Source organism: Macaca thibetana, chromosome 12 (genome assembly GCF_024542745.1).
Source record: "Macaca thibetana thibetana isolate TM-01 chromosome 12, ASM2454274v1, whole genome shotgun sequence".
NCBI lineage: Eukaryota > Metazoa > Chordata > Mammalia > Primates > Cercopithecidae > Macaca > Macaca thibetana.
The window spans coordinates 23,438,468-23,462,879 of NC_065589.1; the positions used below are offsets into that span (position 1 = coordinate 23,438,468).

Consider the following 24,412-nt stretch of genomic DNA (forward strand, 5'->3'; position numbering starts at 1 on the left):
CATGCCTGTAATCCCAGCTACTTGGGAGACTGAGGCAGGAGATTGCTTGAACCCAGAGGGCAGAGGTTGCAGTGAGTCAAGATCGCACCACTGCACTCCAGCCTGGGCGACAGAGGGAGACTCCATCTCAAAAACAAAACAAAACAAAACAGGCTGGGCATGGTGGCTCAGGCCTGTAATCTCAGCATTTTGGGAGGCTGAGGTGGGTGGATTACCTGAGGTTAGGAGTTTGAGACCAGCCTGGCCAACATGGTGAAACCCCTCTCTACTAAAAATACAAAAATTAGCTGGGCATGGTGACACGCGCCTGTAGTCCCAGCTACTCGGGAGGCTGAGGCAGGAGAATCACTTGAACCTGGGAGGCAGAGATTGCAGTGAGCCAAGATCACGCCACTGCACTCCAGCCTGGGCGACAGAGCGAGACTCCCGTCTCAAAAACAAAAAAACAAAATGAAAAAAACCCTGCAATCTGAGGAGTTTGTCTGTTAAGATAAGGGAGGTGGCCAGGTGTGGTGGCTCACACCTGTAATCCCAGCACTTTGGGAGGCCAAGAGGGGCAGATCACGAGGTCAGGAGTTCGAGACCTGCTTAGCCAACATGGTGAAATCCTGTCTGTACTAAAAATACATAAATTAGCCAGGTGTGGTGGTGGGCACCTGTTATCCCAGCTACTCCGGAGGCTGAGGCAGGAGAATCTCTTGAAACCAGAAGGTGGAGGTTGCAGTGAGTCTAGATCGTGTCTCTGCATTCCAGCCTGGGCGACAAGAGCAAGACTCCATCTCAAAGAAAAAGAAAGAAAAGAGGAGAGGCTGCCTGGACCTCCTCCTGAACCCCACCTCCTATCATTTGTTTGGAATCTGTTTTCAAGGAACTTATTTGTGTTCTGTCTCTTCAAACTCGCTTTCTTGAGTCAGATTCGAGCTCTGTTCCTCAGTTTCATGTCCTGAGAAGCTTCCTGGCTGCTTTTGTTTTCCCTCAGCCAGAATTAGCCTCATCTTCAGGAAAGTTTAAGTGGTCCCTTAACATTAAAACCAAGGTCCTAGTGGCTTTGAATCTTTCATCACAGCCTCTAAGCCCTCTCCTGCCATGAGGCTAGCCACCTCTACCTTTCGGGGGCCTGTCGTTAGCTTGTCTGAGCTTAGTCTTGAAGAGTGACTCAGGATTGTCCAGGTGAGATGGACAGAAATGTGGTCCTTACTGAAAGATGCAAATACAAAGAGAGGAATGAGAAGGGAGGGTTATAAATACCTGCTGTTCTGGTGTTGGAATATTCCATTAGTGGCAGGAAATAGGGAGAGATATGAAGTTGAACAGCGAGGTAATTTTTGTATTGTTTTGAAATGTGTGTGTATAAACATCTATATTCAGGTGGCAAAACTAGGGTTCAAACTCACCTCTTGCTTCCAAGTTTAGCAGTTTTTCCATATAACCAGAGGGTACTATCAGTTAGATCAGTGGTGATCCACCAGGGCAATTTTGCCTCCTGGGGATATTTGGGGGGTGGGGAAGCAGGAGGGGGGTATCTTTTGGCATTAAATGGGTGGCAAGCAAGCAAGGATGATACTAAACATTTTTTTTTTTTTTTTTTTGAGACGGAGTCTTGCTCTGTCGCCCAGGCTGGAGTGCAGTAGCGCGATCTCCGCTCACTGCAAGCTCTGCAGCCTCCCGGGTTCACGCCATTCTCCTGCCTTAGCCTCCGGAGAAGCTGGGGCTACCGGCGCCCACCACCACGCCTGGCTAATTTTTTTGTATTTTTAGTAGAGATGGGGTTTCCCCGTTTTAGCTAGGATGGTCTCGATCTCCTGACCTCGTGATCCGCCCACCTTGGCCTCCCAAAGTGCTGGGATTACAGGCGTGAGCCACCGTGCCCGGCCGATACTAAACATTCTATACAGCCTGGGCAACATGGCGGGACCCAGGCTCTACAAAAATTTAAAAAATTAGAATGAATAAGACCTAGTATTTGCTAGCACAACAGAGTGACTATAGTCAAAAATAATTGAATTGTAAATTTAAAATAACTGAAAGAGTGTAATTGGATTGTTTGTAACACAAAGGATAAATGCTTGAGGAGATGGATACCCCCATTTGCCCTGGTGTCATTATTACTCATTGCATGCCTGTATCAAAATATCTCATGTACCCCATAAATATATATACCTATGATGTACCCACAACAATTAAAAATTTTTATTTTTATTTTTATTTATTTATTTTTTTTGAGACGGAGTCTCGCTCTGCCGCCCAGGCTGGAGTGCAGTGGCCGGATCTCGGCTCACTGCAAGCTCCGCCTCCCGGGTTCACGCCATTCTCCTGCCTCAGCCTCCCGAGTAGCTGGGACTACAGGCGCCCGCCACCTCGCCCGGCTAGTTTTTTGTATTTTTTAGTAGAGACGGGGTTTCACCGTGTTAGCCAGGATGGTCTCGATCTCCTGACCTCGTGATCCGCCCGTCTCGGCCTCCCAAAGTGCTGGGATTACAGGCTTGAGCCACCGCGCCCGGCCAAAAATTTAAAAAAAAAATTTTTTTAATTAGCTGAGAGTGGTGGCACATACCTGTAGTCCCCATATACTTGGGAGGCTGAAGTGGGAGGATTGCTTGAGCCCAGGAGGTTTAGACTACAGGTGAGCTGTGTTCATGCCACTGCACTCCAGCCTAGGCAACAAAGTGAGACCCTGTCTCCAAAAAACAAAACAAACAAACAAAAAAAAACAAACCCAAAACCAACCAAACAAAAAACATTCTACAATGAATAAAACAGTCAGCCCCACCTACCACCAAATACTTATCTGGTTCAAAAGTCAGTAGTACAGTCTTTGAGAAACCCTGATTTAGATGAAATCTAAAACTGGAGCTATTCTGAGTTCAAATCCCAGTGCCAGTAATTACCAGCAGTTAGAAATGGAAAGACCAGCGCACAGTGACTTCACTGGTATTTCAGTACCTACTTTACATAAAATGGTAATTTTTTTTTTTTGAGACAGAGTCTCGCTCTGTCACCCAGGCTAGAGTGCAGTGGCCGGATCTCAGCTCACTACAAGCTCTGCCTCCCAGGTTTACGCCATTCTCCTGCCTCAGCCTCCCAAATAGCTGGGACTACAGGCGCCCGCCACCTCGCCCGGCTAGTTTTTTGTATTTTTAGTAGAGACAGGGTTTCACCGTGTTAGCCAGGCTGGTCTCGATCTCCTGACCTCGTGATCCGCCCGTCTCGGCCTCCCAAAGTGCTGGGATTACAGGCTTGAGCCACCGTGCCTGGCCTATTTTTAAAGCAAAATGTTCAGCATTAAAAACAAAATTGCTAAATACATTTGAAAGACAAATACTTATGTATTTATATATAACTAAATGTAAAAATATGACTTAAACATAATTATTTTAGTATAAATCAACAGATAGAATAACATGTTGAAGTAAAAAATTAAACTCTAATAAAAATGAAAATGTAATCATAAATAATTGAAAATAAAATTATTTGCTCTTTTTATTTTTTTATTTTTTGAGACGGAGTCTCGCTCTGTCACCCAGGCTGGAGTGCAGTGGCACGATCTTTGCTGACTGCAACCCCTGCCTCCCGGGTTCAAGCCGGGTTCAAGAATTCTCCTGCCTCAGCCTTCTGAGTAGCTGGTATTACAAGCACGTGCCCCCTTGCTCGGCTAATTTTTGTATTTTTAGTACAGATGGGGTTTCACCATGTTGGTCAGGCTGGTCTTGAACTCCTAACCTCAAATGATCCACCCACCTCGGCCTCCCAAAGTGCTGGAATTACAGACGTGAGCCACCATGCCTGGCCTGCTTTTTTTAAGAATAGACATCTCTTAAAATATATAAAAGTGTTACTGTTAAGTTGCAAATGTATTTTTTGTGCAAATTTTGCTAGCTTCTAAAAAGCTGTTTCTGGTGTTATACTACTGAGGAGAATGGTAAAGAAATAGTTATAATTTAACTTCACATAGTTATTTGATTATTTCTCGTTTAAATAATCTCATCTCTTGTGTGGTAACTTTGAGGAGTTTTAATTTTTTTCCTTTTTTTTTTTTTTTTTTTTGAGACGGAGTCTCGCTCTGTCCCCCGGCTGGAGTGCAGTGGCCGGATCTCAGCTCACTGCAAGCTCCGCCTCCCGGGTTTACGCCATTCTCCTGCCTCAGCCTCCCGAGTAGCTGGGACTACAGGCGCCCGCCACGTCGCCCGGCTAGCTTTTTGTATTTTTTAGTAGAGACGGGGTTTCACCCTGTTAGCCAGGATGGTCTCGATCTCCTGACCTAGTGATCCGCCCGTCTCGGCCTCCCAAAGTGCTGGGATTACAGGCTTGAGCCACCGCGCCCGGCCTCCTCTTTTTTTAATAGCTCTCATGGTGCTGGATGAGATCTTTTTGAACAATTTTTTTTTTGTTTCTTTGCATAGATGTGTTTTGTTTTTGTTTTTGTTTTAAATTCTGGTAAGCTCTAGTTTTTGCTTCAAAGGACATATTTTTGGTTCTAATCCATCTTCTTTTTTCAAGTATTATTTATTTATTTATTTATTTATTTTTTAGAGATCAGGTCTCGCTCTGTCACCCATTCTGGAGTGCAATAGCATGATCATGGCTCACTGCAGCCTCAAACTTCTGGGCTCAAGGGATCCTTCTGTCTCAGCTTCCCAAAGAGCTGGGATTACAGGCATGAGCCACCATGCAGAGCATTATATCCATCTTCTTCAATTTCATTGAATATAGATTGAGATTCTGATGCAGAAAACTCATTTAAAATTTAATGTCCTATTTCTAAGGTCTACTTGTTTAAAGAGTCTTTGAACTCTTTAATAGATTAACTATTGTTGTAACAGAAGCTTGTTTTGTCCATTGACATTTTTTTCTCCTTTTGAAGTCTGTGGAATGCAACAATGCTTTCCAAATAGGCTCTTGTGTGTTCAAATTTTTAATGCAGCTATACCTCATTTACAAATGATCTAGAAATCAGATTTCTTTTTTTAATGCTTAAATAATTATTTCATCTAGGGCCGGGCACAGTGGCTTACGCCTGTAATCCCAGCACTTTGAGAGGCCAAGGCAGGCAGAGGTCAGGAGTTCAAGACCGGCCCGACCAATATAGTGAAACTTCGTCTCTACTAAAAAAAAATACAAAAATTCGCCGGGCATGGTGGCGCGCACCTGTAGTCCCAGCTACTCAGGAGGCTGAGGCAGAAGAATTGCTTGAACCCGGAAGGTGGAGGTAGCAGTGAGCCGAGATTGTGCCACTGCACTCCAGCCTGGGCAACAGAGTGAGACTCCATCTCAAAAATAAATAAATAAATAAAAGGAATTATTTCATCTCACCTAAATTTCTGTTTTGGTACTTTAAAATGCGAGGATATGTGGGAATACCAGAATTCTGAAAAATGGTATTGTGATCACAACCAGCTGCGTGACTCTGGCCAAGTCATTTTACCTCAATAAGCCTTCAGTTCCTCATCTATAAAATGGGGGAAAAAATCAGTTCTTACATCAATGTGGAGTGAAGATTAAATAAAATGATGCATGTAAAGCACTGAATTCTATGGCTAACATATACTCGATAATTAACAAACGTTTATGGTTTTTTTTGTTGTTGTTATGAGACAGGGTCTTGCTCTGTTGCCTAGGTTGGAGTGCAGTAGCTCAGTTACGGCTCACTGCTGCCTCAACCTCCCGGGTTCAAGCGGTCCTCCTGCCTCAGCTTCCAGAGTAGATGAGATCACAGGCACAAGTACCTCACGTGGTTAATTTTTTATTATATATATAATACAATTTTAATAAAAAATTAAAATAACATAAATAACATATAATACAATATATAACATATAAAATATATATAATAAAATTTTTATTATATATTATATATATAAAAATTTTAAAATATATATATTTTGTAGAGATGGGGGTGTCTCACTATGTTGCCTAGGCAGGTCTTGAACTCTTGGCCTCCCAAAGTGCTGGGATTACAGGCGTAAACCACTGCACCCAGCCTATTTTTATTAAGATGGGGCCTCACCCTGTTACCTAGGCTGGAATGCAGTGGTACGATTATAGCTCACTCTAGCCTCGAACTCCTAGGTTCAAGTGATCCTACCACCTCAGCATGAGCCACCACACCCAATTTGTTTGTATATTTCTTTAGTTATTACTAAATTTGTTCATTTCCCATTTCCCAATTTATCAAAAAGATAAATTGTCTTTTTAATTAAAAAAATTAGTACATTGTCCGTCAAAATCCTTTAATATAAATTCCAGATAAATTTTGTGTGGTAGTTTAAAACTGTATCTACAAATTCTTTGATACTTCTCCCTTCAAGAGGTGGATTTTTTTTTTTTTTTTGAGATGGAGTCTTCTTGTGTCGCCCAGGCTGGAGTGCAGTGGCGTGATCTCGGTTCACTGCAACCTCCGCCTCCCGGGTTCAAGCGATTCTTGCGTCTTAGCCTCCCGAGTAGCTGGGATTACAGGCACGTGCCACCACACCCAGCTTATTTTTTTTTTTTTGAGACAGAGTCTTGATCTGTCACCCAGGCTGGAGTGCAGTGGCACAATCTCGGTTCACTGCAAGCTCTGCCTCCCAGGTTTATGCCATTCTCCTCCCTCAGCCTCCCGAGTACCTGGGACTACAGGCACCCGCCACCACGCCTGGCTAATTTTTTTTCTATTTTTAGTAGAAACGGGGTTTCACCAGGTTGGCCAGGATGGTCTCGAACTCCTGAACTCGTGATCTGCCTGCCTCAGCCTCCCAAAGTGCTGGGATTACAGGCATGAGCCACCACACCCAGCCAACTACCCAGATACCTAATCCTCAGAAGTAGTGTGAGATAATGTTTGTTGTTTTAGGCTGCTAACTTTAGAGTAGTTTGTTATGCAGAAATAAATTATCAGTACACTTTGGTATTAACACTTTTTACTGAAGTGTTGTCTTAGTCCATTTGGGCTGCTATACCAAAATACCTGAGACTAGATAATTTACAAACAATCAACGTTTATTGCTCACAATTCTGGATGCTGGGAAGTCCAAGATCAAGGCATCAGCAGCTTTGGTGTATAGTGAGGGCCCATCCTCATCGATGGCATCTTCTATGTGTCCTCAAATGGTAGAAGAGGCAAACAGATTTAGGCTATCTCAAGTCCTTTTATAAGGGCAGTAACTCCAATTTTTTTTTTTTTTTTTTTTGAGACAGGTTCTCTCTGTCACCCAGGCTGGAATGCAGTGGCATGATCCTGGCTCACTGCAACCTCTGCCTCCTGGGTTCAAGCATTTATCCTGCCTCTGGCTCCTTAGTAGCTGGGACTACAGACGTGCACCACCACGCCAGGCTAATTTTTGTATTTTTAGTAGGGACGGGGTTTCACCATGTTGGTCAGCCTGGTCTCGAACTCCTGACTTCAGGTGATCCACCCGCCTTGCCCTCCCAAAGTGCTGGGATTACAGGTGTGAGCCACCCTGCCCAGCCTTTTTTGTTTGTTTTGTTTTTTTTGAGAGAGAGTCTTGCTCTGTCTCCCAGGCTGGAGTGCAATGGCACAATCTCAGCTCACTGCAACCTCTGCCTCCTGAGTTTCACCATGTTGGCCAGGCTGGTCTCGAATTCCTGACCTCAAGTGATCCACTGGCCTTGGCCTCCCAAAGTACTGGGATTACAGGGGTGAGCCACATGCCCAGCCCACTAATCCCATTTACGAGGGTGGAGCCTTCATGATCTAGTCATTTCCTAAAGGGCGAGATTTGGGTGAGGGCACAACCAAACCATATCACAGGTGCAGTGGCTCATGCCCATAATCCCAGCTTCTCAGGAACCTGCAGTGGGAAGATTGTTTGAAGTCAAGAATTTCAGACAAGCCTCGGCAACAAAGCAAGACCTTGTCTCTAAAAGATATTTTTAAAATTAGCTGGGCTGGGTGCGGTGGCTCATACCTGTAATCCCAGCACTTTGGGAGGCCGAGGCAGGTGGATCACCTGAGGTCAGGAGTTCGAGACCAGCCTGACCAACATGATAAAACCATGTCTCTACTAAAAATACAAAAAGTTAACTGGGCATGGTGGTGTAAGCCTGTAGTCCCAGTTATTTGGGAGACTGAGGCAGGAGAATCGCTTGAACCCAGGAGGTGGAGGTTGCAGTGAGCTGAGATCACGCCACTGCCCTCCAGCCTGGGAGACAGAGCGAGATTCCATTTCAAAAAAAAAAAAAAAGTGAGACATTTGCAAGTGAAGGGATAGAGTGTGTGTGTGTGTGTGTAGAGCAGAGATGGGGGAGGGCAGCACAACTGAGCAGTGGAAAGGACAAGCTGTTTGGGGTTTGCTGTTGCTGTAACAACAGGCCAGGGTCAAATCTCAGAATACTTCTTTTTTTTTTTTTTTTTTTGAGATGGAGTCTTGCTCTGCTGCCCAGACTGGAGTGCCGTGGCATGAACTCGGCTCACTGCAACCTCTGCCTCCCAGGTTCAAGTGATTCTCCCACCTCAGCCTCCTGAGCAGCTGGGACTACAGGCACACGCCACCACACCCGGCTCATTTTTCTATTTTTAGTAGAGATGGGGTTTCACCATGTTGGCCAGGCTAGTCTCAAACTCCTGACCTTGTGATCCACCCTCCTCGGCCTCCCAAAGTGATGAGATTACAGGTGTGAGCCACCGCGCTGGCCCAAAATACCGACTTTTAAGGGAGCAGACAGAGGAAGAGAAGTCCAAGCTGACTTTAGTTGGAAACTAAAAGCAAAACATGGTGATAATATTGTCCTTCCATGATGGAATTATTCTTAGAATCACCGCCCTTGATCATTATACTTTTGAAGATCATTTAAATTTACTGTTTTGCAATATTCCCTTGACTAGAAAATTAAATTCTACCTAGCACTATTATCAACCAAACTCAACTCATATCTGCCCTCTGAAGTCCTGCAGACAAACCTTTGAAGTTGGAAGCCAGCTGATGTGAACCAATTCAGCTGTCTTCTTGGATTAGAGGTTCCCAGTTCCTCCAACAGTTTGTCTTATGATGATTTTCAGCCTTCATTTCTAGCAGTCATCTCCTGGACATACTACAGTTTGCCCACAAGCATAGCAAGCCATCCTCTGGAATTATTAGAATATTTGTGCACAGGACACTAGAATTATCACATTTCTTGTTTTGGAGACTACGCTTTTATTAATGCAGCCTAAAATTAAGTTTACAAGCAGCAACATTAAACTATTAGCTGTTTGAATACATAGCTAAAATGTACTGCCTCCTCCCCCAACATAAACATGTAGCCAACTCTTCTCCCCCCAACCTGTACTTTCCTTCTTTTTTTTTTTCCTGAGACAGAGTCTCACTCTGTCGCCCAGGCTGGAGGGCTGTGGCCGGATCTCAGCTCACTGCAACCTCCGCCTCCCGGGTTTACGCCATTCTCCTGCCTCAGCCTCCTGAGTAGCTGGGACTACAGACGCCTGTCACCTCGCCCGGCTAGTTTTTTGTATTTTTTAGTAGAGACGGGGTTTCACCGTGTTAGCCAGGATGGTCTCGATCTCCTGACCTCGTGATCTGCCCGTCTCGGCCTCCCAAAGTGCTGGGATTACAGGCTTGAGCCACCGCGCCCGGCCCCCAACCTGTACTTTTCCAATTGATTTTTGTTTAGCTTAATTGTAGGTTTCACATTTCTGCTTTTTTCTTTTACTCATATGAAAACCTTTGGCCTTTTCATCATGGGGCATAAAACGGCGAAGACACCTGATAATAGAAAAAAAAATCATAGACAAACATGTAGCAACCATCAGACCATGGTGAATGTAAAGAATAGACCCTCATGAGGCCGGGCGCCGTGGTTTACACCTGTAATCCCAGCACTTTGGGAGGCTGAGGTGGGTGAATCACCTGAGGTAAGGAGTTCGAGACCAGCCTGGCCAACATATTGAAACCCTGCCTCTACTAAAAATACAAAAAATACCCAGGCATCGTGGCACGCACCTGTAATTCCAGCTACTTGGCTGGCTGAGGCAGAATTTTTTGAACCTGGGAGGCGGAGGTTGCAGTGAGCCAAGATTGCGCGCCATTGTACTCTAGCCTGGCCACAGAACAAGACTCCATCTCAAAACACAAACAAACAAAAAAGAATAGACCTTCATCAGACTCCAGGCCTCTGGAGAATATTCTGATCCAGCTACAAGCTTCTGGTTCTATTGTCAATGTCCAATCTTAGTAAGAAAATGGATTAAAGATAGGACATGTGGCAGCCATTGTCTGATTGGTTAATTCTTTTTCTTGAATTGCTTGCTTATTGATTAGAACTGTTTTCCCATTCCCCTTTGAAATCTCTAAATGATGGAAAAGTTCGAGTTCCTTCAGTGACACAGGACAGGGGCTCAGTCAAACCCTGGAATGATTCTCAGTCAAATGTGAAGCAAACAGAAAAATTCTTACACACTTAGGAAAGACATGGCATAAAAGTCAACCTCAGAAAGACAGGTAACATTACCATATGGTACCTCCAGCAGAAAGACAGATAGCATTGCCATATGGTACCTCCAGCTGAAGGCGGAGGACATGAACTCATAAAGGAGGCCATCTGCTCAGTTCTGTGCAGAGGAAGGCTTGCCATGTCCACTCTGTTAAGCCAAGGTTATCAGATTGGTTCTCTATAGTTCCCACATCCTTGTGCATCTTCCTACCTGTGCCCTATTAATGGACAGGCGCTGTTTGATGCATTTGCTGAAGCCAAAACTGCTTGCGTTTGGGTTCTGGCTCCACAATTTACTGGTACCTGTGGCCTTCAGGAAACAACCTGTCTATAAAATGAAGTTAATAATAGTACATATCTGAGCTGTGAGCAAAAATCTTAATACCTATAAATTACTCAGAGAAGAGCCAAGCACATACAATGGACTCAGTAACTGTTAAGATACTATTTCTTCAGTGTTCCTTGGCTCCAACTCATTTCTAACACAGTTTGTAAAGGTCCTCTATTGCTTGTTTGGCTTCCCCAGCGTAGACAAATCTGGGCTGAGTTGTTAGCACGTAGATGGGTGAAGACTTCTTAAGAAAACAGTGCTAAGGTTGTAGGCCACATGGTAAAACATAATTGTTATGGTCCCAAATTTCTACTGATTGGGAAGACAAGGCAACTTCCTCCTGCATACACTTTATTCACACATGCTAAATCTCACTAAACAGATCACACTGTCAGGGAAGATGGCTAAGGAGAAGCTAGGGTTGTCAAGGTAATCCTTGCTTCCGCCGTGTTTTGCAACAAGGTAATAAACAGCCAGAACAGACTAGGGGGAAGCAGGTAAGGGTGAGGAGGGAACGAAGTGCAGTGCAGGGGGTGGAAGGCAGCTCACAGTCAGGGAGGCAGCAGTTCTAGCCAATCAACACTTTATTTTTCAAGTCAACACCTGCACAGATGTTACTGTCCACTTCCTGACCCTAGCAGAGGGTCCCACTACACTTGGATCACCCAAAGGAGCAGTAAGGAAGCTCCTCATCTCAAGACAGAGCGCATGCTCACCAACTCCAGTGCTAGCGCATGTACTGTGGGATCCCTGCTCTCCTGCATCATGAAAGGCCGGGCTGAATGGGGCAAGGATGCAGTGAAGGTTACACAGACTACAGCGACTTAACAGTGTAACTACTGGCCTGACCCACTGCCCCACGTTTACTTTTTACTTCCCAGACCAGCAGCCTCCCTAAAGCTTGGCCAGTGCCCATGGGATAGGAGGAGCTGGCAAAGGATGGGGTTGAGCTGCTAAGGACAGGACACAGCAGGGAAATAAAGCAGAAAGGAACACAAGAGAGAAAAATTATAAAGTGCCTTAACTAAACAACCAAGTGGGACATGAGGGCACAGCAGCACAGGTCCCTGAGGATAGGAGGAAAAAGAAAGGGCCAGACCACCAGGGCTTGGGGCATAGTGGAATGAGAATAGAGATGAGGCAGGGAGGCAAGCACAGGCTGTGGGAAGGACTTCCCTAGCCCTGTTCACATCCACTAACCCAAATGGAAAATTATTTACAAATTTAAAACCAATCCTAGGCACAGGTACTGCACCATGCCCCCAGGACAGCAAGCAGGCAGGCAGGCAGAGGGTGGAATGGCTACCATCCGACAGCCAGCTTCCCCACGCACTGCCCCTCCCCAGAGTGGTAGGCAAAGGAGGAAACAGCAACACTCCTAGCCAGGAAGCCCTACTGTGCCTGCAGCTCCTTCCCCAGTGGCTCATGGCTCTGCCATGGCCTGAGCTTCTTGGTCTGACTGTACCAGAGAATGGGTGTCGGGCCCCAGGGGTGGAGCATCAGGGGGTTTTGGAGGTGTCTCTGGCTCCAAGCCCAGCTCTGCATTCAGCTGCTCCAGCTCCCCCTGATCCAGCAACTCAAAGTCCTCAGTGGTGAGTGCCTCTTCTTCCTCAGGGGCAGGCAGGGGCTGGGGTGAGTCCTGGGGAATAGGTGGGAGAATGGAAGGGGAGGGGGCCGGGTCACTTCCAGCAAGGCAAAGTGGAGGTGACAGGGTGCTGGGCAGAGCAGTGAGGCCACCACTCACTGTCTCGGGGCTCAGTGTCTCCACTGGTCCTCCAGGGGAGCATTTCACTCCATCTGGGGGGGACCCTGCCCCATTGAAGTGCGTGTTCACAAAGTGGAGGGGGGATGAGAGCCGAAGCAAGGTTTCCTTAGCTGCCACATCTTCTTCCTCTTCCTCTGAGTCCAGGGCTTGCCTTGACAAGGCTTGAGGACGGCCCAGTAGGTCTTCGGGAGGGGCCAGCTCTGCCTCCTCTCCCTCCCCCAGGTCCCGGCTTAGGGTCTCCTCTGGTTCACTTGGTAGGCTCTGCTGGTCCAAATCTGTGCAGAGAACAAAGAATTAAGGATGGGCCTGCTGCTGCTCTGATTAGCCACAACAGCCAATGAGTTTAAGGATGAGAATTCAAGACATGGAAAGCTGGGCCAAGCCCTAGGTGTTAAGGTCTTTTAGGAGCTGAGTAGAATTAGAGTCAGTGGGCCAAAGAGCACAGCAAGTACCCATGGTAGGTAACACAAAGATTGTAGGGGGGTGCAGCAGGGCAACAAAGGGCTACCCGTACCCTCGGAGACATCAGTCAGCTGCGGAGTTGTGGCCCGGGATACGGAGAAGCCACCACTCTCCAAGATAGAAGCCTCCTCATCTGACAGCTCTGAGTCTGTAATGGCCAAGGCCAATGCTGTTTTCTTCACATCCACCTGGCAGGAGAACCAGGATGAACACGACATGTGAGGGGCTAAGAGAACCAATTTATCAGGAGCATCCCCTCTCCCAAAACCTCTGGCTTCCACATCCTTTGGAGGTGGCAGCTCCAAAGCAGAAATATTTTTCCTCTGGCTTTCTGTTTGACACCCCGTCTTCCCTGGACCTCACCACTGGGGAGAAGCCAGCCAGCTCTGCCTCGCTTTCGCTCTCTGTCTCTGCCAGTGGCTCATCACCTCCTGGGGGTGCATTCTTCCCTTGCCGCTCTAGAAAAGCAAGAGTAGTAGAGCAGTGACCAAGCATGAATGATGGGAGGGGAGACAAATACAGTTAAAGAACTGGAGAAGATCTCAATTCCAGGGCATCGCATGAGCCCCAAACCAAGGCCCTCCCGCTCTTTCACCCTCCTGGATTAGGGCAGCCCCTTACTCCTCTTGTCGTGTTTGTGATGCAGGGCATTGGCTTCTGCCTTCATGCTGTAGTCCAGCTGCATGAGCAGGGGCTCCAGGCGAGTGTACATCCTCTGGATCAGCTCATGATAAACCACCAGGGGCCACAGCAGGATACTCAACACTATGGGTTAAGAATGTCAACTAAGAGCTCCCTACGTCAATTTCCTAAGAGCCCCCATTCAGCTGGTCCCTAAACTGAAGTGCTGAAGGTAGGCAAGGTCCTTTCCCAAGTCAGTGCCAACCTCTTCTTGCCACATCCACTGCCCTCCTCCCCAGGTTAAGTCTTCCACAGTTACTAATACTAAAGCATCCCTGGAGATCTCCACAAATCAGAAACTGAGCAGAGACCATAGTCTTTCCTCTGGGTCAGTCCAAGGAAAGAAGAAAGGAGAGGGCTTTAAATAGGGCAGGGACAGACCCTACTCACAGACAATGTAGGAAATCATAATCCCTGGAACATAGTGTCCCAGCACAGCCAACACAGCACAGCCAGAGCAGACTCGAACACAGAACTGCAGAGAAGAGCACAAGTCTAAGAACAGCACACTGAGATATGCGCCCCGCTCAGCTGGGTAAAAAACTACTGCTCAGCTGGTAGGATAGGTATGTCCTCGAGGAATGGGGTGGTCCAGTTTGCTTAAGAGGATGCTCAAGACCACCAATTCAGGAAGCTGCCAATAGATAGTACCCACTACCTATAATTCACACTCGTCTGCCTTGGCAGGAGAAAAGCGTCAGGCTATCAGAAGCTTATTTCCTGAGGTGAGACTGCCTCCTGCACGAGGGACTAGCTGTGAATGTTGCCTCAAAAAGGCGCCCAGGCCTCTTCTTTCAGGGTCTTCAACCCGGGAATTTACATCGCTCCACTCCCATTCCCCACCACCTCTACACCCCTTCAGTGTAGTGAACTGTTATATGATGTAGGGGAGGTTACCTGAGCTGGATTCTGCCTCTTGTACTGCAGCAGCTCCTGCAGGTGAATCTGGAAGGTGAGCCAGCTCTCAGCCAGGTATCTGCACAACTCGGGCACACTCAGCAGGTGCGGCCGGGCGCCTGACCCCGCACCCTCACTGGGGAGACATGACATAACCCCTGGAGGCCTCAGATACCAGATTCCTAGACACTTAAATCCCTCTGAGAATGCCAATGACATCTTTAATCTAAAAAAGTAAACAACCCCACCTCCCAAAAGGAGGCTGTCCTGGTCTTAGGAAGCAAAGCCAGGAGGACCCAACCCTCTGCCCCAAAAGGAGCAGGCACAAAACCACCTACACAGGTGCCTAGGACCATGAAAAACCCATGGCTTGTTACCAGTTCATTCACAATGCTGGGGCACTGCCCTGCTCCTTGGTGACACCGGCACCGGCAAGCAGGACAGGATGTGGGCATTTGTCTTCAAGAGGTGGCCTGTACTCACCTGTCAGAGTGTGGCTCCTCTGGGGATGATGCTAGAGAGAGCGGAGAGGGACAAATTATTGAGTGGTAGGGGCCCTGGGAGACACTTCCCAAGGCAGAAATAGCTGTCCCTCCTCTGCAGCCCCAGAGCACTTTCTTCAGATACCAATGGGGGAGCTGTTACATGTTTTTGTTTGCCTCTGTCTCCTTCTTTAGACATTAATCTTCTCCAACATGAGAACTACATTTTACTCATGCTTATCTCCCAAGCAACTCACACACAGCCTGTCACCTATTAAGCAAATTATATGGATAACAAGAAAAACAACACTGACGTTCTATTTATACAGCTTACATGTAAAGCACTATCATAAGCATAGGATATGTATTAACTCATTAATCCTCTTCTCACCTCTCTATGAAATAAAATCTATCATCCGTGTTTTACAGATAAGGAAATTGAGGCAAACAGAGATTGAGCTACTTTTACAAGGTCACAGACATGGTAGGTGGCAGAGCAGGGAATGGAACCCAGGCAATATGGCTGCAGACTTCACCATCTTAACCACTGCACCTACAGTAGCATTAATTTGGGAAAGGGGCAATTTTCATTTTAGGGAATTCCCTACAAAAAGGAAGTGGGCTATGCCTGGGAGGCAGGTGGCCTGCTGTACGTTCCCCCTCACCATTTAACTCCACCCAGCGGAATCAGGCACCAAGCAAGTGCCCAATGGGTGCTTACCGAATGAAGAAACACTCACCTGACACGTCAGGGAGAAAGCGAGGCTGCCAGAGATCCAGCAGAAAATAGGCCAAAAGTGAGACGCTGAGTAGGAAAAAGGGCCGAAGGGACGAGGAAGACAGCAACCTTAGGGAGAGACAGGCACCTCAGCAGTGAGTGGGTGAGAGAGACTCATGCATCCGTCTCAGAAGGTGGAAAGGCGCCTACTGATGGGGGAATGGCACCTCCAGGCCTGACTCGCGACTCGCGACTCGCGACTCGCGACTCACGACTCAGAGACGGAAGAAATCTAAGCGGATGTCAGCCTGCAAAAACTGGGTACGGGTCATGCCCCCCAGGCCAAGTGATAACCCAGAAAGGGGAATGGTGCTCTCGACCCCTCCCTCCCAAGCTCTCCCGCTCATCCCGGCCCCGCCCCCTCCTCCGCGGCCGTTACCAGAAGAGGCCGTTGAGCGCGGCAGCCGTGACCAGGCTGTGCAGCGGCTTCTCCCACACCAGCAACCGCTGCGCCGCCGCCAGCACCGCCTCCCAGCCGCGGAGCCGCAGCCACAGCGTCGTGGCCAGGCGTCCCACCGCCTCGGCCGTGGCCGCCTCCTCCTCTGCCTCGCTGGTGGCCTCACTCATGCCTAGGCTCAGACCCAGACCCAGGCCGAGGCTCAGGCCCATCCCCGGCCCCGCACCCGCGCCGGTGTTACCCCCGCCACCGCCGCTCGCCATAGCCCCGCCGCAGCCGCCGCCCGAGCCCGCGAGGAGCCAGGGCTGCGCGGCCGCCGCCGGGGGCGCGTCAGGCGGAAGGGGGCGCCGCGGAGGACGGCAGAGGCTGCGGACGGGCGTCACGTGACGGCGGAGCGCTGAGCCCGTCACGTGACGCGGCCTAACCGCCCGGATAGGGCGGCCCGCGCGTGCGCGCTGGCAGCTGCCGCTGACGCGTCGGCGGCTGCTGACCCTTCGCATGCACAGGTTCGTTTGCTGGTTGCCGAAGTCACCCGGGGTCCAAGTCCGGGTCCCGGTCTGGGCAGTCGAGCCGTTTTCTTATCCCACAGTGGGCAGGGTGGCTAGGGAGTGTGGTGCTGCCCCGGAATCCACGGTGTGGAGCAGGAAGTGGGCTTCCAGACTCCCAGTATCCCCAGTAGGATCTGCTTCTGCTCGGGAAGGGCGGTGGCCGTCCCATTACTCAACCCTCATCGCACTGGCCCTCCCAGTTCCCTCCCCTCAGTGGGCAAACAAACACACCAGCGCGTGACTCGACAGACTCGAAAACAGCTTCATCTACTCAGAAAAGTTGTTGATTTCCTATCTCCTTAAACGTTCCCACTTCCACATACCGGAGCTCCTTCCCACCTCGGCCTACTCAATCATGAGATCGGAGGCGGGAGATGGGTTTAAAAACAAAACCTTGGGTGGGTGCAGTTTACTTTTGGGTGGACGTGTTGACACGTTTTTGAGGCCTTACATTCGCTTAATATCACAATTTCCGCAGTAGCCTTAAGTTTAAAAGTTCAAATTACACTACAAAAAAACCAAAAAACAAAAAACCCTGAGTTTCTCTTCCTTTTCATAGTTCACCCACTGCTAAATGTCGTGTATCCTTTCAGACGCTTTTCATATGCATTGCTGAGTGTGTATAATCTCTCCTTCTAAAAAGCAACTAGGAACAGCTTCCTGTTGTGGGTTTCGTTTTATTCACATTAACTTCTCCATTGCTACGGAAAGGTCCTACTGGCTTGTTCATCCTCAGTGCGGCGTGCTCCCCTAGGAAGTGTCCCCATTTCTCAGGGGCGCCTGGGGCTCAGCTCTGGGACTTGGTCACGTTCGGTGAGACCAGGAGTTCGAGTCCGGCTCCTGTCCGCGGGTCGGCGCGGGAGGCTGGGCTAGACTGGAGGCAGGAAGTGCCAGGCGCTGACTTGCGGGCGGCACCCCAGCGGCTTGTAGACGCCGGGCGGACGCGGCACAGGCGGAGTACGCGCCTCGCAGCCGGGTCTCTTTTGCTCCGCGAGGTGAGCGCAGCCCGGCTGCTCGACGCCTCGCTTCCCTGGCCTAGGGCCTCGCGCCGCGCCAAGCCCGGGGCGGAACAGGAAGAGGCGCCCGCCAGCCCGGGCCCCGCCTTCCGCTGTCCGGGGAGGGAGCTGCGAGGGCGAGGGCGGCGGCCAGCCCCGGGAGGCAGGCGGGCAGGTGGACAGGCGGGCAAAGACAGCTCCGCGAGCCCCCTACAACTCGTTTCCTTCCGTTCACCTTCGCAGGGCGGCGACTGGCGGTGCGATGGACCTGACCGGGCTCCTGCTGGACGAAGAAGGCACCTTCTCCCTCGCCGGCTTCCAGGACTTCACGGTGAGTGGGCGGCCCGCCCCTTCCCCAGCCTCTCGGCGCGCCCCTCCGGGCCCGAGCGGCGCCGCGAGCTCTCCTGACTGCTGTGCCGGGATTGGGCGGCAGCTGCTCGAGCAGTGCCTCCTCGAGGCCGCGGCCGCTTGGGCCCGGAGGGAGAGTCGCGGAGTATGGGAATGGGGGTAGGGGTGGCCACACGAGGGCCCTTCTCGGAGAACTTCTCCCAGGGAGCCCTCGATGGGGGTGAGGGTATTCCTCCCTCTGTGGACCAGGCTGCCATTGGCAAACGATTGACAGAACGCCGGTCTGGGTAAGGCACGGGCCCCCTGGCAAGCGAGGCCGGACTGTCCCCCGCACCGCCTTCCAGCCCAGAGCCAGGAGCTGCATCATACCTTTCCCTGCCCTTCACCCTCCGCTACCCCTGCCCTGTTTCAGTTCCTCCCAGGACACCAGAAGCTGAGTGCCCGGATCCGAAGGAGGCTCTACTATGGCTGGGACTGGGAAGCCGACTGTAGCCTGGAGGAGCTCTCCAGCCCGGTGGCAGGTTAGGCAGTGTTTTGTGACTGGACAAGTGAGAAGCATGAAAATGGGGTTGTCATCAGCCACTAAAATGACTCGAGGTTTGCCCCGTGGCTGCACTGTCTCTTCATTGCTAGCTTGTTGGTACTTGGTTCAAGAGGGCAGTTTGCATTTCTCATTCTTATTAACCCAAATGAATAAAAAACATTGCTGCCACATATGTCTATATAAATCACTCTTGATTTATGTATTGAAAACTTAATTTTCCAAGGATATCCATCATACGTTTCCCAAATAAACAAGGCATGTTCACAGATGAACAGCAGCGATAGACAAATCTGGATAGTTTCACGTGACAGAGCAATATGCTTTCCTGTTAGAATGAGCTGAAATTCAAACTTGGAATGGGCTTTTTGTCTCAGTGTGGGAGAATTTGATCTCTATTTTGTTACTATGGTCCTGTCCCCAAGGCCTCAGAAAATACAGATCTGGCTCTTCTGCTAGCAGTGGGGACTGGTGTGTTGTGGATGGGTGCTTGTTTGCTCACTCGGCCTTCCTTCTGTCCCTTGCAGACATTGCTGTGGAACTGCTCCAGAAGGCAGCCCCCAGCCCTATTCGCCGACTCCAGAAGAAATACGTAGCTCATGTGTCCCGGTGAGCCTGGAATTGAGGATAGGATGAGAGTGTTTGGGCCCTAGAGAAAGGGGAATCGTTTTTTCTTTCTTTTCTCTCTTTTTGAGATAGTCTCGCTCTGTCACCCAGGCTGGAGTGCAGCGGCACAACCTCGGCTCACCGCAACCTCCACCTCCTGGGTTCCAGTGATTCTTGTGCCACAACCTCCCCAGTAGCTGGGACTACAGGCACATGCCACTGCCCTTGGCTAATTTTTGTATTTTTAGTAGAGATGGGGTTTCACCATGTTGGCCAGGCTGGTGTCGAACTCCTGGCCTCAAATGATCCACCCACCTTGGTTTTCCAAATTGCTGGGATTATAGGCATAAGCCACCGTGCCCAGCCAAGAATAGTTTTTTTTCCCCAAAGATAACAGGAGCAAGCATCATAAGACTTGCAAGAGCTGAAGGACCCTTGGGTTTAATTAGTGATCCTTTCTACCACCCAGGGAGGCATGCATCTCCCCATGTGCTATGATGCTGGCTCTGGTGTACATTGAACGGCTCCGCCACCGAAACCCAGACTACCTGCAGCACGTGTCATCCTCTGACTTGTTCCTGATCTCCATGGTAAGATACCCCCTCCCCGTCTCTCTAGAGAGCCAGGAGCCTGCTGTGAATTCTGCTCCACCACTTCTGGTTCTTCTGCAGATGGTGGCCAGTAAGTACCTCTATGATGAAGGGGAGGAGGAGGAGGTCTTCAATGATGAATGGGGAGCTGCTGGGGGTGTGGCCGTGCCCACTCTCAATGCCTTGGAGAGGGGCTTCCTGAGTGCCATGGTGAGTAGCTGTTCTCTCTCTTGCTCAGTTTCTCTGGCCCGTCTTTAATCATCCTTTAGTCCTTTGTTCTCTCTCAGTCTTCTGTTGGTTTGTCATTTCTCTTTCTGTCCTCTTGTGCTTTTGTGTTATCTTATCTCTTCAGTACTAACCACAGGTTTTGGAGATGTCCTAGAGCAGTGAGACCAGGAGCGGAACATTTCCTCACCTCTATTCCTCCAGGGCCCCACAGGGTACACTCTGAGTCAGAGTTTATCCTATTGGGTTCTGAGTATTTGTGTCCATACTTTCTCTCCCCCTAGATGTTTAGCTCCTTGTGGGCACGGACCATTCTCAGGGTCATTTTCTCCCCTCTTCCTTAGTGGAGGGTATAATGTGAAACCAGGCAGGTGGTGATTCAATGAATTAATGTATAAAAGCTTTTGAGACAGTATCTGGCACATGGTAAGTGCCAAATATGCATTAGCCATAGTGGCGGTTGTAGTTCTTGCTATGGCTCTTATTATTAAATGACTCTGGTTCATCCAAGTCTGGTTTGATGTCCTCTCTCCTTACTCACAGGATTGGCATCTCTACACTGACCCTCGGGAGATTTTTGAGGTGCTGAGCTGGTTGGAGAGCTGGTAGGTTCTCGGAGTTGGGAAGAAGGGCTCGAGGGATTTGGGGACTGAGGCCTCAGCCATAGGAGCTAGAGATGAGAGTCTCTGTAACTGGGGGAGGGAGGAGACAAGAAAGAAAATTGCCAAGATAGTGGTTCTCAGACCTGTCTGTCCTCTTCTTCATCACCTTGGGGAAGGTGAGAAGCAGCTTATTTAAAATACATGTCTTGGGTGGATATCGTAGTTAGGTCTGTAATCCTAGCACTCTGGGAGGGCGAGGCAGGAGGATTGCTTGAGTCCAGGAGTTCAAGACCAGGCTGGGCAATATAGCAAGACGCCTGACCCTACCAGAAAAAAATATTAGCCAGTTGTAGTGGTGTACATCCATAATCCCAGCTACTCAGGAGGCTGAGATGAGAGGATCACTTGAGTCCAGGATGTCAAGTCTGCAGTGAGCTATGATTGCACTACTGCACTCCAGCCTGGAAGACAGCAAGATCCTGTCTTAACAAAGTAAATAAATAAAAATAAGATATAGGTCTTGGTCTCACCCTTAGTTTCTGATCAGCAGATAGCCTAGGAATCTGGATTTAACAAGCTTCCCAGTGTTTCCTGGTGAGTCCTGAGTGGTATGAGGATGCCACTAGGCTGGCTGTAGGACAGTTGCATACTCTGTCATTCTCCACTTCCCCCAGTGTGGCTGAGCAGCAGGGACAGCGGCGGGGCTGGTATACCTACACAGACCTGTGTGTGCTGCTGGAGCAGCCAACCTGGCAGTTGGCCCTGGCCTCCCTCTGCCAGCGGCTGGTAAAGGTGAGGAGAGGCTCGGAAGGATAGGGAGCTTGAGCAAGCCGGTGTGTAGGGTGGGATGGTGTGAAGTGATTGCTGAAAGGTCCAGGATATGGGGTTGGGAATAGATGGGCAGAGTGGGGTATAAATGGCTATAGAGACCTCCAGCTGGAACACAAGTTTCTAGAGACAAGGGGTGAATGTGTTAAAGACAGAATCCTTCTTTTTTGCCTCCTCTCCTGCAGCTGTCCTGCCTGTTAGCTGTGGCATATGTGAGCAGTGTGGCCCTGGCTGTGGCATCGGTGGCCGTAATACATCAGTCCTTGGGGCTGTCCTGCACCCCTGCACCTGGGCCGCCTGACCTTGGACTGACCTCCCATTGCCTCCTGGAGCCCTGCATACCTTCTGTGCCACAATGCCTGCCTTCTCCCGCTAATGTCTCCAGCTGCCTGAAAGGCAGCACAGGGCTGCGGTCACTCTGGGGCAGTCTTCTGGCCTCACTGACTCCTCCACCATTGCCTCCCCCAGACCCCCCTGCCCCTCCCACTCTTCTTCATAATTGCCACCTTTGCCAGAAGCTCCAGAGAGACTCCCTAACCTGCCATGCCTGCCACCACCCCAACCATACAGTCCCCACTGTGCTGTCCAGCCCCTGGTACCATACCTATGGCCTGGCTCCCCACTGGCCTTGGAGCCCGGTGCCCCCGTCACTTCCTCAGCCTCAGCAGTGTTCCCTTTTCAGTGTCATGGAGCTGGCTCGCCTCAAGTCTTTCATTTTCCCAGGCTAGGTAGGGCTGCGAGGAATGCATTAAGAGGGTTTGGGAGTTTCCGAGAACCTGGAGGAGCAAAGCTTGATTTAGAACCTGTCTGCCTCTCTGGGTCCTTGGCAGGTCCCCTGTCCTCCTGGGTGGGAGCTTACGGGGTGGTGGGGCAGAAGGACTGAAGGTCACTCCTAGATCTCAGTGGCTGGCTGCTTGGCCAGGACAGTGATGGCGCCAGGGAGAACTTCTGCTTGGTGACCAGGGACATGTCCCAGATGGACACAGGAGAAGCCCCTCTCTGCCTACCTGGGATTTTCTGGGCTTTTACTTTTGAGTTCTCTAGGATGGAAGGGTATATGTGGGAGATAAGGGAAGTGGGGTGAGAGGAGAAAGGATATGTTGGCATGGGCCCGTGTGATGTCCCTGAAGCAGAAGAGCCAGGGACTGATGGGGTCAGGTGGGAGCTGCTGGGTGAGGCAGGGAACCTTTTCACTCCCATTCCTTAGCTTTAGTTTAATGGAGCCAAGGACTGCTGGGACCTTCAACCCTGACCTTTTGTCATCCAGTCTTCTCTTAGTGTCCTGCTCCTAGGTTCCCTTCTCTTCTGGTTCCTCTCCCGGGTGTTCTCTTCCCAGGCCTCTCTGGCCACTGCTTTGTATCAGGGTTTTTCACGCTTTTGTAGAACTGAGGTTTCAATAAACAGTTTCAGTTGCATGGCCTGGACTTTTCCTTCTGCGGCAGCCCTTGAAGATCTTTCCTCCCTGTGTCTGCCATCCAAGCCTCCCTGCTTCCTGATCCTGTCATCTCACAAACTCTTTTCTCAGCCTCATCTTAGGACTTTCCTATCGTTTGATAGGCATAGCCTCCCATTTCCAACTTTGTTCCTGCTCCTAGGACCCTGGGCCCTTAGTACTGCTCGACTTGGGGTGCCATGGGACACACAGGGTGACTGTCCTGTGCCTGAGTTGGCCGTCTGTCACTTTTTCTGGGTGAGCACTCTCCTTGTGGATCCCGAAGCACATCTCGTGGAGAGTGGCCAGGCCTTGTATCCAGCAGAGCCTTGTGAGCTCCTGAAGGCAAGCCACCAGGACACTTCTCTCTCCTGACCTCCTAACTGGTCTGACACATGGTGATGGTCACATGGTGCTTAACAATTCCAAGAACTTGAAGAACTCCAAGGCTGGGTCGTCACTGGAAGAAGGAAAACAATCTGGGCAGCTTGGCTGAGGGTATTTGGGACTGCTGAGGATCCTTCTTGGAGGAGGTGGTTCTGCCCCCTCGGGAGCATTTTGGAAATTTATGGGCCATTTTTTCATTGTCAAAAGGATTCAAGGGAATGCTACTGGCATTTCATCAACCTGGGTGGGACGCTAGACATCCTGAAATGCTCGCTAGACATCCTGAAATGCTCGGACCTCCCTTGCTGTGAAGAATTCCCAAGACAACTTTTGAATGACTAGCTTTATGTATATGAAAACCCTATTTATCTGAGCCTAGAACGATCTTTGCACATGTAAACGTGAAATAGTGTTTGTAGCATTCTGAAAACACTCAGTTTGCTAGGAATTCGTTCCCTTGTAAATTAAAATGACTTTGTTTTGCTTGGCACCTTTTAACCAAGAGTTTGTTTGCATTTTGGAAAATCGGGTTACAACATCAGAGTCACCAATAAAGCACCAATATCAGCTGGCATTGCAGCTGTTGCAACCACAGCGATTCTCATAGGGTGTGGGATTGGACTACTTCATTGTACTTTATTGTCTTCTGGTTTAGTTGTGCTTAAGCCTTCACATAATGAAATACATGTTACTATAAATTTTATTCTTTACAGTGAGCACGTTTCAGGTAGTTGTGGTTGTCACGTGATGTAGGATATATTATCCACAAGTTTCTTGTTTTCTTTTTTTATTGACATAGTCTCCTTCTGTCACCCAGGCTGGAATGCAGTGGTGTGGTCTCAGCTCACTGCGACCTCTGCCTTCTGGGTTCAAGCAATTCTCGTGCCTCAGCCTCCCGAGTAGGTGGGATTACAGGCATGTGCCACCACATCCAGCTAAGTTTTGTATTTTTAGTAGAGATGGTTTTACCATGTTGCCAGGCTGGTCTTGAACTCCTGACCTCAAGTGATACACCCAGTGTGGCCTCCCAAAGTGTTAGAATTACAGGCATGAGCCACCACACTCACCCCACAAGTTTCATTTTGAAGTAGTCCA

General features: G+C 49.4%; 2 protein-coding genes across 4 annotated transcripts; one reads left to right on the plus strand and one right to left on the minus strand.

The window, feature by feature from the left end:
- Positions 1-11,087: 11,087 nt before the first annotated feature.
- RETREG2 (reticulophagy regulator family member 2) lies at positions 11,088-16,593 on the minus strand. Its single transcript, XM_050752404.1, has 9 exons — positions 16,198-16,593; positions 15,781-15,887; positions 15,042-15,072; positions 14,559-14,694; positions 14,052-14,136; positions 13,602-13,745; positions 13,344-13,438; positions 13,033-13,168; positions 11,088-12,793 (listed from the first exon to the last, which is right to left on the minus strand). The coding sequence occupies exons 1-9, from the start codon at positions 16,476-16,478 to the stop codon at positions 12,177-12,179; spliced, it is 1,632 nt and encodes a 543-aa protein (XP_050608361.1). The 5' UTR covers positions 16,479-16,593; the 3' UTR covers positions 11,088-12,176.
- A 77-nt stretch (positions 16,594-16,670) lies between these two features.
- Positions 16,671-22,913, plus strand: CNPPD1 (cyclin Pas1/PHO80 domain containing 1). 3 transcript variants are annotated; one of them, XM_050752430.1, is made up of 9 exons: positions 16,671-16,721; positions 18,002-18,089; positions 18,519-18,627; positions 19,175-19,256; positions 19,723-19,843; positions 19,925-20,053; positions 20,612-20,673; positions 21,345-21,462; positions 21,684-22,913. In XM_050752430.1, the coding sequence occupies exons 1-9, from the start codon at positions 16,714-16,716 to the stop codon at positions 22,224-22,226; spliced, it is 1,260 nt and encodes a 419-aa protein (XP_050608387.1). In that variant the 5' UTR covers positions 16,671-16,713; the 3' UTR covers positions 22,227-22,913. The 3 variants fall into 3 exon arrangements, with proteins under 3 accessions (XP_050608387.1, XP_050608388.1, XP_050608389.1); XM_050752431.1 differs by lacking the exon at positions 16,671-16,721 and adding an exon at positions 16,728-17,758; XM_050752432.1 differs by lacking the exon at positions 16,671-16,721 and having other exon boundaries at positions 17,850-18,089; positions 19,723-20,053.
- The last annotated feature ends 1,499 nt before the right edge of the window (positions 22,914-24,412 follow it).

What these genes read in the sequence shown, in the direction of transcription:
- CNPPD1 (XM_050752432.1), top strand. Translation starts at nt 18,021, where the DNA reads ATGGACCTGACCGGGCTCCTGCTGGACGAAGAAGGCACCTTCTCCCTC. An exon ending in GCTCTCCAGCCCGGTGGCAG is followed by an intron (nt 18,628 to 19,174) that starts GTTAGGCAGTGT and finishes TGTCCCTTGCAG; the next exon opens with ACATTGCTGTGGAACTGCTC. An exon ending in CTGAGCTGGTTGGAGAGCTG is followed by an intron (nt 20,674 to 21,344) that starts GTAGGTTCTCGG and finishes CACTTCCCCCAG; the next exon opens with TGTGGCTGAGCAGCAGGGAC.
- RETREG2 (XM_050752404.1), bottom strand. Translation starts at nt 16,478, where the DNA reads ATGGCGAGCGGCGGTGGCGGGGGTAACACCGGCGCGGGTGCGGGGCCG. An exon ending in AGAGGCAGAATCCAGCTCAG is followed by an intron (nt 14,137 to 14,558) that starts GTAACCTCCCCT and finishes TCTTCTCTGCAG; the next exon opens with TTCTGTGTTCGAGTCTGCTC. An exon ending in TGGCTGGCTTCTCCCCAGTG is followed by an intron (nt 13,169 to 13,343) that starts GTGAGGTCCAGG and finishes TTCTCCTGCCAG; the next exon opens with GTGGATGTGAAGAAAACAGC.